Raw genomic sequence first — 15,578 nt, forward strand, 5'->3', positions numbered from 1 at the left:
TTTATATACCAAGGATTACGCACTTCCGCTATCCGGTTGGGTTTAACATGAAATGAGTTTATTTTATTTATTTTTAAATTTTACCACTGAAATTAATAAATCTTTAAGTGAATCAATAAATATAAAGAAGGAGAATTAATTTATTTAATTTAATACAAATGACAACATAAGGTATGGTTTTTAAAATTTTTCTCTATAATTGACAGTTTGAGGTTAAGTTGTCATTTCATGAATAATTACTATTTTTTTATATATCTTAAACAATAAAAAAAGGATTATTGGAGTAAAAACAAATTATTAAAGAATTGGCCATTTATTTTTTCAAAAAAAAACACTAAAAAATAAACAAAAACATTGATTATTGTTAAATATAACCCATTTGTATAGTGACAGGTTCAACAATACATTCACATTAATTATTTTTAATTTTTATTTCATTTTCAAAATAAAAATCGTCAATTCGCTGATTCACATGCATCTATCCAATCATTATAAACATCTAATGGTTCTGATAATAAATTTATAGTTGTTTGAAAATCCTCTGAACAAACTCGACATGATATTCGAGCAGTATTCCGTGATTTATCCCTGAAACATAAAAAATCAAATTAGTAAAATAGTAAAAATCCATGAAAACAATTAGTTAAATACAAGTAAAACATAAAATAGTAATGTCAAATTAAAAATGCAAAAATATAAATCGAAACTTACATTTTTACTTCGCAAGATTTTTCATGATTACAAAATGGGCAGTTAAATTGTGTATCTAATGGTTCAATTGCTTTTCTTTTTGGTGGTGGCTTTCTTTTACTTTTCCTACGACCCATTTTTTATGAAATACTGTTATTCTTTAAAAAAAAACTAATCACTTTATTACTTAAATGACACAATGAGTGCAAAAAGCGTCTTCTAGCGTTGTTATTATTTCACTTTCTCACATGGCAACAAAACATTAAGCTTGAGGTTTGTACTTTCACTGTAAGATGTCACTGAAAAATATTTAATTTATTTTCTTTTTATTATACAATCCAAGTTTTTGTGTAATTAAATAATTAAAACAAAAGATTTGCATAAAAAAAACTCTATTAAAAATCTAGTTTAAATTTACAAAATTTAAAAAAACAATATAATAATGATTTTAAAGTATCTTTTACTTTTTAAAAATGTTTTGCATAAACTAATACTGATTTTTAAACACAATTGTATTTAACAATTGTTAAATAATAATAATTGGTTAAATGAATAATTGTTATAAATCTAGTTTGAAATTACCGCGAAATTCTCATTGGTTAATCTTAATCCAATGAACTTGAAGGAATTTTAATCTTTTTAATTATTTACTTTTCACATTATTAATTTACTATAATTAATTTTTAAATTATATAAAGATTTATTTTTTCATTCTAATTTCATTACTGTAATTAAATTAATTAGTCTTTATTTTTTGTTATATTTTTTCAATATTTTGTCGTCTGCTCATTGACCAATTAGATTTGTCCTTTCATTACCGCCAATTAGCAGAAAAACATAACCTATTTAACATGTACGGTGCGTGATAATTTTCTCTGTTTTTCAGTGTTCTATTGTTGATTTTATCAAGTTTTTATCTATTTTTGTGCTTTATTTTATAAAATTAATAAAAGTGATTAACATTAATAAGAATATTGAATGTTAATTGCAGTGACACAACGATTTTTCACACTTGAGACCGCAACCAACAAACGACATGAGTGAAGATTATCAAATGTATGAATTTTAATTTAAATTTTAATCATTCATTAAATAGTCATTGAATAATTATTAAATTAATTCGTTAGAAAAGTATCGACATCATTTCCATCGGTTAAAGATGCACAAATAGTCTACGATGTTATTAGTGTTGATAAAGGACCACGAAGAAGTGGTGCTACAAGATTTTTAAGTGTCAACAACAATTCCCTTGAAGCGTGAGTATTATAATTTTATTTAAAAATGATAAAACTCTAAAATGATTTCATAAACACAAATTATAAAATTTAAACCAAAATTAAGGAAAAAAATCATTTAAAAATTTTATTGGAACAAATAATTATTTACAGAACATTTACTGGACAGAAAGCAAGCAAATTGCGAACAGCTCTAACGTCATATTTTGATAGTTTACTTCTTGTTTTAGATACAATAATAGAATTTAAACCAGATAATTATTAACAATGTCAAAAAAAAATAATTGCAATTTATAATTAATTTTTTTAAAAAATGGCTGAACATACACCAGCTCCTTATGCACCAAGATCAGTTTATGGTTATGCATTATATATAGGATCAAATTTATTAATTTTACTTTATTTAATATGGGCATTTATTCCCGAAGAATTTTTGAATGATTATTTAAGTTTATCTTATTGGCCCTCAAAATATTGGGCAGTAGCTATTCCCGTTTGGGCAATAACTGCAATTTTATTATTTGGTTTTATTATTTATCCTGCAATTAATATGCTACTTACTCCAAATATTGATGATATAAGAACTATTACTGATAAATATTCAATTTCGGAATGTGTAACGGTTACTGGTGGCATTCCGCCAATTTTTGACATTCCGATATCTCAAGTTTGTAGAACTTTGTACTTGCCTGATGATAATGAGAATTAAAAAAATTTTAGTAAAAAAAAGTCGGTAGAATAATTTGATTTTTTTAAATTTAATTTTAAATTTAATGTGTTTTTTTTTTGGTTAAAGGAATCTGATTTTTAGTTTAAAATTTTCTGGTTATTTAAATTTTATTATAAAGTTAGATAAAAAAAACAGTTATTCGCATTATTGCGAAAGTTCAGTGATTAAGTAATCAAAATTCAATAAAGAGTGATCTGAAGGAACTCGCAGTTTATTCTCTACTTTGATATAATGAACGTACTGAAAGTAGAAGACATTTCTAAAGATACAAATATATTTAATTGGGAAAATTATTCGAAAATGGCAAATAAAAATACTCATTTAATTAAATTAATTGAGGAAACAATTTTGAAAAAAGAAAAATTCTACAGTATCGAACTCGTTTCTGAAAAAGATTTTGAAAATTATCAAAGGTAACTAATTTCATTTAAACATTTTAATCAGATTAAATGAATTATTATTTAAAAAGAAAAGAATTAAAAAATTTTATATTTCCAGATTTTTTGACGAGAAGAGAAAATTATTTCCATTATTTCAATCAGTAACATGGCATTGCAAAGAAAATGCAAACAAATTGGATATTAAAAATATTGAACCATTGAAAATTATTGAAAAATTACCCAGTAATACTTTATTACATCTTGCAGCGAGAGGTTTAACAAAAGAAACCGTTAAAACAATTTTAAATCGTGCCAATGAATTGAATGTGAAAAATATTTTCGCTTTACAAGGAGGTGAGGTCAATTATTAAAAAAATGATAATAATTTAGAAATTATTTCAAATTATTGATTCACAACAGATTCTTTTGTGGAATTAGAAGAACCTGGCGAATTTTCACATGCCTCTGATTTAGTTACATTCATTCGACAAGAATTTAATTCATTTTGTATTTGTGTTGCTGGATATCCAGAAATGCATCCAAAATCTCAAACTAAAGAACAGGATTTATTTTGGCTCAAGGCAAAAGTATGTATTATGAGAAAACAAAAATTCTAATAAATTAAATTAATATAAATTATTTCTTACAATTAATAAAAATAAAATTTATAATTCATAATTTTACAGATTGATGCAGGAGCCGATTTTATAATATCTCAAATATTTTTTGATGCTCAAATTTTTATTAAATTTGTGAAAGATTGCAGATTACTGAACATTACTGTTCCCATAATTCCGGGAATATTTCCAATCACAAATTATAAATCATTGAAAAAAATATCGACAATTTGCCATGTGGAGATACCGCAAAATTTATTGAGTACTTTAGAAATAATAAAGGATAATGATGAGAAAGTTGAAAAATTTGGAAAACAATTTACTAAAGAATTAATCAATGAAGTTCTACAAAGTGGATTTGCAAATGGATTTCATTTATTTACATTTAATCGGTAAAGAATTTTTTTGAGGTATGTAATGTTTTTTTTACTATTAAAAATAATGTTTAAAAACTGAATTTTTCAGACTTTCAACAATAGCCGATATTTTAGAAATGTGAATCAAATGGAAACAAGTCTTCGAAAAAAAATGTTTTGTTTTTGTTTTTCACTCTAAATGAAAATTAAGGTTATAGAATTTGAAACTTACAGTTAAATGTCATGTTTTTAATTATTAATTTTACTTTTATACAAAAAATATGCTATTGCATTAGAAATATTATCTACATTGTATGGTGAGTCGAATAATGGGAAATAATTTTATAATTTAAATCAAAAAGCTTTATTAGCATTTGTTAAAATCCTTTATTAAAAATTTATAATAAAAAAAGATTAATTTTTTTTGTTAATTAAAATATTTACTTTATATTATGTTTTTAAATCTGTTTTTTCCGAAGAATACCTAGAATATTTGTGCTCCAAAAAGGGTAAATAAATAATTATCAAATAGTTTTAAAAAAAATAATTAAATTTTAAAATTGAATTTCTTTTTTATTTAGGTATTGTGATGGACACGTCAAAGGTTGTTTCTCCAATGAGAATTGTGTATTTTAATTACTCGTTGCGCTTGCTCGACCTTTTTGGGAATTGAAGCGCATGCGTTGAAACGTGAGTGAGCAGCGGGGCAAAAAGAGATTTCACCGATCGAGTTGGGCGCCAGAGCTCCGCGTATTCGGGTCGGTTTAGTTGGTGAAGAAGAATCAGAACAGGACACACACACAGGATTATTAAGGACAATGGCACTTTTCCGTTACAGCACGAGGCGATGCTTGGAGCTGCAGGTACGTGTGAATGGAAAAAGAAAAAAAAAATTCATCAAATTCTCACCCTACAATTTTCAAAATCATCAATTTTTGAATCCTCGTGGTTCTATGGAAGAAAAGAAAAAAAAGCTCTCTTCCGGTGGCGAAATTCGAACGCGTCTATTCTATTATAATAGAAAAATGGTTCCGTTAGAAAATTTTTATTAGATTTTTTTGAAAATTTATTAAAAATCATCAATTTTATATTAAAAATTCGAAATTTTTTTTTTAATTTCCAATTAGAGAAAAAAAAGAATAATTTTTCCCATATTCTGGAATTATATATACATGTTATCGACCGTAAAAACCTTTCAGCGTGGCTCGTTTACGCTTCGTTTTATCTTAAGGTGATCAAACCTTCCACGATGCTAGATTTTCAAGTCTGATTTTGGAAAAATCCGATTCTACTCCAATTTTTTTCTAATTAAATTTAGAAAAAAAAAAAATTATTTTGTAACGTATGTCATTTGATATAATTCATTTATAATATGATTTTTATCAATATTTCCCGAAGGTCGTAAAGTTTAGAATGTCAATTGCTCCAATTTTTCAAATATAGAAAATATGTCTCATTCATTTTCTTTGAAATTCCAATTTTCAATCTTATGTAATGGAATTTTTTTTTGAGGCTTCATTGAGTAACGTTTTTCTTGTAATGTTTAAGGAAAATTGGAAAAAAAATTTACTCATTTGAATTAATGATTGGAAGGGGGAAAGGGAATTTGCATAAATAATGAAAGTAAAAAAAAATGATTTTTCTATGTTTTCTACATTATCGACACAAACACGTCATTTTATTGCTATTTTATTTCCCAAAGGGCGGAGTCTGATTTAAAATAATTGCAATATTTTCAATTAAATTATGAATATATTTTTTTTTTTTTACTCCAATAATGACTAATGCGATTTCAGTTGTCATATCTCAGTGAACTTTATACAATACGAATCTCCGTTTGAGAGAGCGGTGAAGATTTAATTTTTTGAAATTCGTATTTGTTTAATTTTTTTTTTATAATAAATATCTGATTGTTTATCGTTATTTTTTTTATTTTATTATTATTATTGTTGTAAGACATAATTGTATTTTAAAGAAGAGAAATTTTTTTTTCTTGTCATTTCTCACGCGGTTATAATCGATAAGGCGCGCAAGTTGTTATGTAATTGCAAAATTTCATTGTATACTTTGTAGTAGGGTAGAAAAATTCCATTTGAATTTTTTCTTTTTGATAGAGGACCAGAAATTTAGAACATTGGCATACAATTTTATCGGTTCTAAAAATAAATATTATGTTTAGTCGATGTTTTTTTTTTAGAGTTCAAAAAAATGCTAGAATTTGTTCGATTTTTATATTTATTAGAAAGAAAGAAATTGAATTTAAAATTAGTTTTTTTAAAAATATAGAATTAAATGTGAACAATTCGTGGATTTTTTTTTCAAGAAATTAGAAAAAAAAATATATATTTTTTTTTTTACAATCTGAATAACATTCTTGAGATGTTCACCTTGACTTGAAAGAAAATCTTAATTTATCCTGATTGTGAGAATAGTGTTTTCGTTGTTCATTGAAGAGTTGGCACTTGAATTTTGCAAAGCTATGTTTAGAGACCATCGAGGTCAAAAAACTGCTCTGCTCCGGTGATCCAGATTTGATCAGGTGTCACCTGCAGGGTCACCTGCTTCCCTCTCAATAATTCAATTTAAAACTCTCGCTCAGTTACCTCATCTTGTTATTGTACTTTTCTTTTCATTTTTTCCTTCTACTTCAATATTTAATTAAATTTTTTAAAAATCAATTCTTGACAATTCTCTAAAATATATTAATTTAGAAATAAAAATTGGTTTTTTCATTTTTGAATAGTAAAATTTTGAGTAAAATAGAAATTGATAAGAGTAATTATATTTTATTGTATGGGGGAAATAACCGTTGTCACAGACTTTCCTTATTAAATATATATACGATAATGTTTTTAATCGAAAAAAAATTCCATATATATTGATCTATAATTATTAAATCTAAGAATAAACTTTTAATCTGTATCGTTGAAGTTTGGCAGACATTCGTGTAGTTTTTTTTTTTCTTGTTCGACTTATTATCTAACAGCCGTTTGACCTTGTTCGCTCTTATATCTCGTAATACATTATTTTAGTTACCTGTTTTTCCTGAGCATCGACTGAAATCCTTTTTATACTTTATGCAAAATATTAGTTATACTTTTTTTTCCCCTCGTTTTGTAAATTAAGGAAAAGTAATTTTCATTAAAATAAAAAATAAATTAAAATTCAATTTTATGAAAAATTTTAATTTTTTTGGATTTTAGTAAAAAAAAAATAAAAGTTACAATAATTCACAAGTGTTGATTTGATGGATAAATTTGATTGTCAGTAATTACGATATTGAGCCTCGTGCACATTTTATGAAGATTGACAGGCGTGTAACTTTGCTCGAGCGAATTCAAGTTCACGACAATATATTTGCATAAAGCAAAAAGGTCAAAAATTAATTTTCTTGTATTTCTTTGAGAAAAATTAACATATTAGTGGGAATTTTTTTTTCTCTCTTTTCTTTATTTTAATGTTTCTTTTTGCTTTTTGACAATGATAAAGAAATATTTTTAATTGATGTTTATGGATAATTATTGATAATATTTCCTATCGATCAAGGTTATCAAAACGATCTTTCATCGATTCGAATTATTTTCTATTGTAACGCATTCGGAAATTGATTATCTTTCATGAATAATATTTAAAAAATTAATGATTTGGAAAAAATTATATTTTCCCAATTTTTATGGAGGAGAATTTTTGTTTGGATATTTTTAGAATCTTTCTTCAGGTGAAAAGAATTTGAAAACCGGTTTTTTTTTCTGTTGGGGAATTTTTTTCGTTGTTAGGATATTCTAACAAATTTTCCATGGCCTTTCACTTTACACATTTTCTCTGTTGAAAAACAGGATTAAGAATTAGAATTTTTATTTTTTTCACTAAATTATTATTCGATATTGAGGAAAATTCTTCGTAAGAATTTAAAAAGAAAAAAAAAAAAAAATCGATGTAGAGAGAGAAAAAAAAGGAGAGGAGGAAAAAAATCTGATCTAATGAAGTATAACTGTTCCAGTGCAAACTGGTCCAGGAAAGAAACGATTTATTACCTCGTCCCTCAAGGGTAAATGTGAGAACGCCAACACATACCTAATATTTGATTGGTCGTTTCTAAAACATTAAGGGTCCATTTAATCAGACGACATTGAAATTTATATATCCTTTCAAACTCCTTGGAAAATAAATTATTTATTTTTAAAATTGTTAATTTACAAAAAACTGCTCTTATTTACTTGATTTCAAAAATTCGATTAATAAAATATCTAATTTATTTATTAAAAATAATTAATAAAAAAAAAATTTTTAATTTTAATTGACGAGGAGAAATTGTCTGTTGACATTTTTTCAAAAATTGCCAATATTGATTAGCTGTTAATTACTATACAATTTCACAGTTATCGCGCATAGACTCAATAATGCATTAACGGAGTAGATTTGAGTATATATACACAACTTACTTTATTGTGCTTGTCATTATACTGATGTAAGTGAATGACGTCAAAGGCAAATATACGCGAAATGACGATTTTATCATTGGACGAGCCTGCTAATTTTTTTTTTTTCACACACGTCAAGATTGATTGTGTTTTAATCTCGGTGGATAAATTTATCACACCTAATACAATTATTGCTTAAAAAAATTTTTTGAATATTTTTTCATTATGAAATGGGAAAATATATATTTTTTTCATGCTCTAATGATTTCACGTGGACATAGTTAGCACGTGTCGTTGCCACGTCACGTGATATTCAATGACGTAGTATCCTTTCTACTAATACGTAACATTTTGTAATGTCAATTCAACTTGCGATGAGTTTTCAATTTCCATTATAATCGAACATCAGTATTTACCACATTTATAATCATTCGAATGTATAATTTAGTCGAAAGAGCTGGAATTTTTTTTTTGTGATTTTGTTTAGGATATTCAATTATTATTTTTGTCTAATTATTAATTTTTTTTTTCAAATTCTAGTGATTCTTCTGTTTTGGAATTTTTCTCATGATTTGGTGACAATAAAAAAATTTGGAAATATTTAGCATTGAAAAATGATAAATTTTTCGTTTTTCTTATTAAAGAATTTATATATTCACTGCGCGGGAAATAAATTGCAATTTTTCTACTTTTCTTATTCACCTTCGACGACCCTTTTTGTAAAGGTCAAATTATTATGAAGGGGTCGTTGAATCTAACGTTACTGAATAGCGTTACATAATTCCTAGTATGCAAATGATACAATATTATACTGACCACTTGATAAGTCTAGTGACCGTCAATGTTAATATACAAGTCGGTTGTAATTAAATCTGGTGAGAAAAAAAAAAAAAAAAAAAAGAATTTCTATATGCCAATTAGAATCAGGTTTCTGTTGAGAATTGCAGAACTTTCTATTCTAATATTAATAATAGAATCTATTTTTAAAAATACATACATAATTAATAAACAATTAATTAGAAAATAAACGATATATTTCGTTTTTTTTCACTTTTTAAAAATCGCGGAGTAATGATAATTTTTTTCTTTATATTCAATTTTGAAAATTTAATTTTTAATTTTGAAATTAGATGAAAAATTGTCACTAATTAATTAAGATGAAAATTAATTGTAATTATGACGGATATAAACTTTTGTTAGATATATAAATAATATAAGACGTAACATGGCTAAGCGAGACAGACGATAAGAGCGATAACATTGTTAAAGACAATCGTGTAAGTAACCTTCGGACTCTGCTTTGCAAATTTAGTGCAGTGTTAATTGGATCTAAAGTTTAAAAGATAGATTGGTTCTATATAACACAATTTGATTATTTTATTAACATTCATGTTTTTATTTTTTTTTTTGGGTAAAAAAAAACGAGTTTTCAATTTTCTTTTTCTCACCATACAATAAAATTAATTTTACCATAATTATATATTTTAATTTACTTTTTGTTAATTAATTTTAATATTTTTCCTCACTAATTTTAGTTTTTTACCTTCAATTTTGATTTTTCTTGATTTTAAAAATTTAAATTTCTTTTTTTTGAAAAAAATTTAGCAGATGTTATTTCCTGTTCATAAAAATTAAAATTCGCTTTTAAATATCGTTTAGTCATGTCCGCTGCTGCTGCTACTAAATTCGCTAATCGATAAATGATATATCAATCGATAAAGTCTACTTTGACAATTGAATTATTGAATTGACATTTGTAACCAGTCAACAAGGGAACCTGAAATATTAATTTAAAATACCAATTGCAAATTGAAAGTTTGACTATAAAAATCTATTTTTTATTTTGAATCAAAAAATTTATTTCAAAAAAAAAAAAAAAAGAAAATGAATTGAAAATTTTTGTATTTATTGTGAAACAGCCCCAAAATAAAATAAAAAGAAAAATAGATTTTCTTAAAGCGCAAAATGATAATGAACTTTAGTGTCTGATCTTCTTTTGATCTTCTCTTTATATAGCAAGAATCCTTATTAACTTTATCATTGTTTGTCTGATTGTATTGGATTCCCTTTACAGTTGCAATGTGATATATTAATTTGTCAAAAGTGACGAGTGATATCATCTCTTTTTTTTCTAAAGTAAATTTAATTTCAAATACATAAATATTGCCATATTATGATTTAATTTATCAATAACTTTATTTATTTTTTTTCAAACATCTAATTAATTTTCTTGTAACTTATAATTACAAGAAAATTAAAATATTATCCAATTTTTACAAAAATTAAAAAAGAATTAATTAAAAAATTATTTTTCTATTTTACAAAATATAATTGTTTAATTCTAATTTTAAATTCCTTATCTATTTGCATTTCTTTATTGTATTTGAGTGCTAATAAAGTTGTTTTTGTTTGAAAATTAATAAAAAAAAAAAAAAATTCCTTATTTTTGAATCAAATTAAAAAAATTCCACTTTCACTATAAATGTGTGAAACTAATGTTTGTAAGTCAATGAAAATCAAGGACTATTTTTTTTTTTTGCGGAAGTGGTTAAAATAATCTTAGGCACGAGATGAACGTAATTTCCTAATGATCATTTAATGAGTAATAAAATGAGTTAACTTTACATAACAAAAAAAAAATTTTTAGTTTCGCATTTATTTCTGTTATTTTATATTTATTGTTTTTAAAATTTTCTTTTAATTTTAAAGAATAACGTGACAAAATTTTAATTACAAAATTATCTCTTTTGTAACAGTTACATAAATTTTTCCGTCATTTTTGCATTTGAAAAAAAAAGAAAAATATAGCGTGTAATTATTAATTGTATTTTTCTGTTGTTTTTCAGAAATTGTCCACTGCGATAGCTCTGCGTTCATTATCTGCAGAATCAACGGATTTAAGAAAAGTGATGGCTGAAAAAATTCCTGTCGAACAAGAACGAATTAAATCCTTCCGTAAACAATTTGGTGCGACAAAAGTTGGCGAAGTTACTGTCGATATGGTAAATTTTCTCATTATTAATTTTTTTATTTTATTTTGTATATTTTAATTAAATTTTCGAAATTTTTTCTATTTCGTATATAAATAACTTTTTTTTTTTAATATAAAAAGAAAAAGAATGTTAAAATTTTCCACTAACAATGTTTACAATTTATTTCCTCTTAAAAAAAATTTTTTTTTTCTTTGAACACACACGTGTGATGATCTCGAGCTTTTTTTTTACGCAGCCGATAAATTGCGTCTTCATGCAATGATGACTGATTTGCGATATTTATTTATCGTAAATGTGTCTCATTTCTTATCTAAAATCTCATTTAAAAATTTTTTTTTAATCCTGCCTTTTGGATTTTTTTTTGTTCTTTTTTCGAGTATTTTTTAATTTTTAATAATTTTCCTTTTTGTGTATAATATTAAAATTTTTTTTAATTTTCACAATAGATGTATGGTGGAATGAGAGGAATCAAAGGTCTAGTTTGGGAGCCATCGGTATTGGACGCCGATGAAGGAATTCGTTTCCGTGGCAAATCAATTCCTGAATGTCAAAAATTATTACCAAAAGCTGCTAATGGTGCAGAACCACTGCCCGAGGGTCTATTTTGGCTATTAATTACAGGCGATATACCAACTGATGCTCAAGTTAAAGCACTGTCAAAAGAATGGGCAACAAGAAGTGCATTACCAAGTCATGTGACAAAAGCACTCAATGATTTTCCAAAATCCCTTCATCCAATGACACAATTTTCAGCGGCAATCACTTTATTAAATAGCGAAAGTGAATTTGTCAAAGCCTATACGAATGGTGTACATAAAAGTAAATATTGGGAAACTGTACTTGAGGATTCAATGAATTTAATTGCTAAATTGCCAGTTGTAGCGGCAACAATTTATCGTAATATGTACAAGGGTGGAAAGGGTATTGGCTCAGTTGATTCGAGTCGTGATTGGTCATGGAATTTCTCGACAATGTTGGGTTTCGATAATCCCGAATTCATTGAATTGATGCGTCTTTATTTGACAATTCATTCGGATCATGAGGGTGGCAATGTTTCGGCGCATACAACACATTTGGTGGGTTCGGCATTATCGGATCCTTATTTATCGTTTGCTGCCGGTATGAATGGTTTGGCTGGACCACTTCATGGACTTGCCAATCAGGAGGTACTTGTTTGGCTACAAAAACTTCGTGGCCAGGTAGGCGAAAATCCAAGTGACGAGAAACTCAAGGAATTTATTTGGAATACATTAAAGAGTGGACAAGTTGTTCCTGGTTATGGACATGCTGTACTTAGAAAAACCGATCCAAGATATACCTGCCAGAGGGAATTCGCCTTGAAACATTTACCCAACGATAGTTTATTCAAGGTATTTTATTTTTTTCAATAAATAATTATTTTTATATAATTTGATTTTAAATTTAATTATTCTTTTCTTTTTTCTTTTTTAGTTGGTATCGCAAGTCTACAAGGTTGTACCTCCAATTCTATTGGAAACCGGAAAAGTAAAGAATCCCTGGCCAAATGTTGATGCTCATTCAGGAGTACTTTTGCAATACTACGGAATGAAGGAAATGAATTATTACACTGTTCTCTTTGGTGTATCCCGCGCTCTAGGTGTACTTGCCTCTCTTGTTTGGTCCCGAGCTCTCGGTCTACCAATTGAAAGGCCAAAATCTCTTAGCACTGATCTCCTCATGAAGGCCGTTAAGGCTTAAAAAAAAAAAAAACAACAACAACAGCAAATATCATCATCCCCCTCCAAGAAAAAAAAAAAAAAATAATTTATCTCCACTCGAAGTCATTGTAAATCATCGAAGATCACGTCATCGGAAGGATTCTTTTTGCCGAAGAAAAGAAAACAAAAACCTAGACGAAAAAAAAAAAAATGTAGAAAAATTGAAACACCTGGCATAGTAGAAATTATTGTATCACCACGTGTTCGAAAAAAATAGCGAAACTAGAAAAAAAAAAACACACAAAAAGCATTGTTTGTGTTCAAAAACAAACATTGCTCACAAGACGAGTATTCATTCGTATCAGTAATTAAAGAAAAAAAAAAAAAAAATTTTTCTCTTCAACACTGCTAAACTTTTTATGTAGTACGAAAAATACGACAAAATCGTATAAAATTATAAATTATTTAACGAAATGTTATTTAGCATGTGATGAAAAGAGAGAACAGATAGACAATATATTGCATATAAGTATTAGTGAGAACTTAATCCGTTGATGCAAAAAAAAAAAAAAAACCCTAACACTTGTTGTCTAGAATAAATATTATAGATTTCAAAAAAGAAAAAGGCTCTTGTCTTTTTGGTGAAACAAAAGGAAGACAGTGATCAGCACTGAAGCCAAATTGAATAATATTTTGGTGCTAATAGCACTGAAATTGAAAAAAAAAAAAATCCTACCCTTATTAATTCCTCTTCATCCACTGAAAGCCTGTAATCATTAAAATTGTGTCAAAGCGTCTTTTTTTTTTTTATTTAGAAATATAAATTGACAAAATATTAGAAAGTGCCTGATGCACATGTTTTTAGATAAAAAAAAATAAACCCGATAAATAACTAACGAAGCAATTCGATGTGACAAGTCGGCTCAACACGTTTATTGTTAATTAGGGAGAATGAGCCGTGGTAGATCCACGGCTGCGAGTATGAATGTGTGTGTGCTGCGCTTTATTTATAATGAAAATCGAAAATAAATAGAAATCAGAATTCAATTTTTTCGCTTATTTTTACCATTTGTTTTCTAAAAATTTATTCACTCTAAAAAGAAATTTGATTAACAAATTTTAGGTATAAAAAAAAATAACCATTTATTGTATATTAAGATTTTTATTTCTCTTTTTTTCAGATTTTAATACTCCAATTGGACAACAAATCTTTGCGCTCGTTTTCTTCTTATAAATTTGCATTTTTTTTAGAACTTAATACATAAAACAAATTTTTCTAATTACGTAAAAACGTTGATCAATTTATTTAAAATTGAATCGATTATTGCAATAATTTTTTTTTTTTATCGAAAACTGCAATAAAAAAAAAATTGAATTGAAAAATTAACTAATTTCTACAATAAACAATTCAATTTCCGGTAGAGAATAATTTTTTATTTATAGCAATAATTATTTATTTTCCACCAGATAATTATAAAAATATTCTAAACTATAGAATAAATCACTAAATTTTGTTTTTTTTTCATTTTATCTAACTTTTTCTCTCAATATCGATGTCTCTGTGCCATTAAAGAATATATTCTTACATCAGACCCACAAAAAATTGTTTAAAATAAAATTATTTTTTCTCCCTGTTCGCGATATGTGATGTAGATTTGAAAAAAAGGAATAAAAAATAATTGCTGTAAAAAGAACAAAAAAAAAAAAAAAAAGAATACTTTTTTGAACTATCACTCGTTCTGAGAAAATTTCTCAATATGAGAAAAAACTATTATCATTTTTTCTTTTTCCATAGAATATTATAAATGTATGTCTGTCAATCCAACCTTTCATACAGTACAATCAACAATTTTTATATAATTAGTCTTCGATGGTTAATTGTGTCACCATTGGTACAATAACTAAATTGTTTATATAATATAATATATATATAATTAAATTAATCTAAATAGAGGGAGTATTTTTTTTAAAAATTACATACATAATTAAAAATTGATTACGTTTAATAAAAAAAAAAGGAATTAAAGACAGCTGTCAGTCGGATTATTTTTTTAATTCATGCATTATTAATTCAAAAAGGAAAAAATCCATTTTCGTAAAAAAAAGCTGCCATAAGTTTAAAGTTATAAAAATTCCTTTACATTAGCGTCATGTAAAACTAAAACTAATTCAAAGAAATTAGATTTTAAATAAATTCTACGATTTAAAAACTAAAATATTATTAAATGAACACTTATTGGATTTGTGCTCTATGGAAAAATATTAATTTTACTATTAAAAATAAAAAAATATCATTGTTTTCTTTTTTTTTGATTTAAGCTCCAACGGACAACTGTCTCATTTTTTAGAGCCTCTTATCACAAAGTATTCAGAGTATACTGATTTCAAGTTTCTTTGTTTGGCTTGTTGAGAGTAACCTTGTTATGAAGTCTTATAAGCATTTACACAAATCTTTTCCTATTTTTAACCAGGGACGT

At 25.9% G+C, this 15,578-nt stretch overlaps 4 protein-coding genes across 9 annotated transcripts; 3 read left to right on the top strand and 1 right to left on the bottom strand.

The window, feature by feature from the left end:
• The first annotated feature begins 13 nt into the window (after positions 1-13).
• On the top strand, positions 14-4,790 carry LOC127282821 (methylenetetrahydrofolate reductase). Of its 6 annotated transcripts, none has more exons than XM_051307332.1 (7): positions 14-171; positions 1,682-1,746; positions 1,818-1,946; positions 3,154-3,389; positions 3,456-3,622; positions 3,722-4,044; positions 4,118-4,456. In XM_051307332.1, the coding sequence occupies exons 2-7, from the start codon at positions 1,727-1,729 to the stop codon at positions 4,149-4,151; spliced, it is 909 nt and encodes a 302-aa protein (XP_051163289.1). In that variant the 5' UTR covers positions 14-171; positions 1,682-1,726; the 3' UTR covers positions 4,152-4,456. The 6 variants fall into 6 exon arrangements, with proteins under 6 accessions (XP_051163289.1, XP_051163290.1, XP_051163288.1 ...); XM_051307333.1 differs by lacking the exon at positions 14-171 and adding an exon at positions 1,468-1,548; XM_051307331.1 differs by lacking the exons at positions 14-171; positions 1,682-1,746; positions 4,118-4,456 and adding exons at positions 2,722-3,068; positions 4,590-4,790 and having other exon boundaries at positions 1,812-1,946; positions 3,722-4,062.
• On the bottom strand, positions 295-951 carry LOC127282825 (transcription elongation factor 1 homolog). The gene is made up of 2 exons (XM_051307336.1): positions 712-951; positions 295-588 (listed from the first exon to the last, which is right to left on the bottom strand). The coding sequence occupies exons 1-2, from the start codon at positions 825-827 to the stop codon at positions 456-458; spliced, it is 249 nt and encodes an 82-aa protein (XP_051163293.1). The 5' UTR covers positions 828-951; the 3' UTR covers positions 295-455.
• LOC127282824 (phosphatidylinositol N-acetylglucosaminyltransferase subunit P) lies at positions 2,090-2,667 on the top strand. Its single transcript, XM_051307335.1, has one exon. It carries the CDS (start codon positions 2,239-2,241, stop codon positions 2,632-2,634), a length of 396 nt encoding a protein of 131 aa, XP_051163292.1. The 5' UTR covers positions 2,090-2,238; the 3' UTR covers positions 2,635-2,667.
• Positions 4,705-14,148, top strand: LOC127282820 (probable citrate synthase 2, mitochondrial). Its single transcript, XM_051307327.1, has 4 exons — positions 4,705-4,871; positions 11,276-11,431; positions 11,869-12,792; positions 12,875-14,148. The coding sequence occupies exons 1-4, from the start codon at positions 4,827-4,829 to the stop codon at positions 13,139-13,141; spliced, it is 1,392 nt and encodes a 463-aa protein (XP_051163284.1). The 5' UTR covers positions 4,705-4,826; the 3' UTR covers positions 13,142-14,148.
• The last annotated feature ends 1,430 nt before the right edge of the window (positions 14,149-15,578 follow it).

The sequence above is a fragment of the Leptopilina boulardi genome, unplaced genomic scaffold (assembly GCF_019393585.1).
Source record: "Leptopilina boulardi isolate dan_hultmark-lab unplaced genomic scaffold, ZJU_Lbou_2.1 LbouV2_302, whole genome shotgun sequence".
Classification (NCBI taxonomy): domain Eukaryota; kingdom Metazoa; phylum Arthropoda; class Insecta; order Hymenoptera; family Figitidae; genus Leptopilina; species Leptopilina boulardi.

Bases quoted from the DNA above. Each gene is read 5' to 3' on its own strand.
- LOC127282825 (XM_051307336.1), bottom strand. From the start codon at position 827: ATGGGTCGTAGGAAAAGTAAAAGAAAGCCACCACCAAAAAGAAAAGCA. The intron at 589-711 runs GTAAGTTTCGAT...TTTATGTTTCAG, and splicing joins AAATCTTGCGAAGTAAAAAT to GGATAAATCACGGAATACTG.
- LOC127282824 (XM_051307335.1), top strand. From the start codon at position 2,239: ATGGCTGAACATACACCAGCTCCTTATGCACCAAGATCAGTTTATGGT.
- LOC127282821 (XM_051307328.1), top strand. From the start codon at position 2,887: ATGAACGTACTGAAAGTAGAAGACATTTCTAAAGATACAAATATATTT. The intron at 3,623-3,721 runs GTATGTATTATG...ATAATTTTACAG, and splicing joins TATTTTGGCTCAAGGCAAAA to ATTGATGCAGGAGCCGATTT. The intron at 4,045-4,117 runs GTAAAGAATTTT...TGAATTTTTCAG, and splicing joins CATTTATTTACATTTAATCG to ACTTTCAACAATAGCCGATA.
- LOC127282820 (XM_051307327.1), top strand. From the start codon at position 4,827: ATGGCACTTTTCCGTTACAGCACGAGGCGATGCTTGGAGCTGCAG. The intron at 4,872-11,275 runs GTACGTGTGAAT...GTTGTTTTTCAG, and splicing joins GGCGATGCTTGGAGCTGCAG to AAATTGTCCACTGCGATAGC. The intron at 12,793-12,874 runs GTATTTTATTTT...TTTCTTTTTTAG, and splicing joins CCAACGATAGTTTATTCAAG to TTGGTATCGCAAGTCTACAA.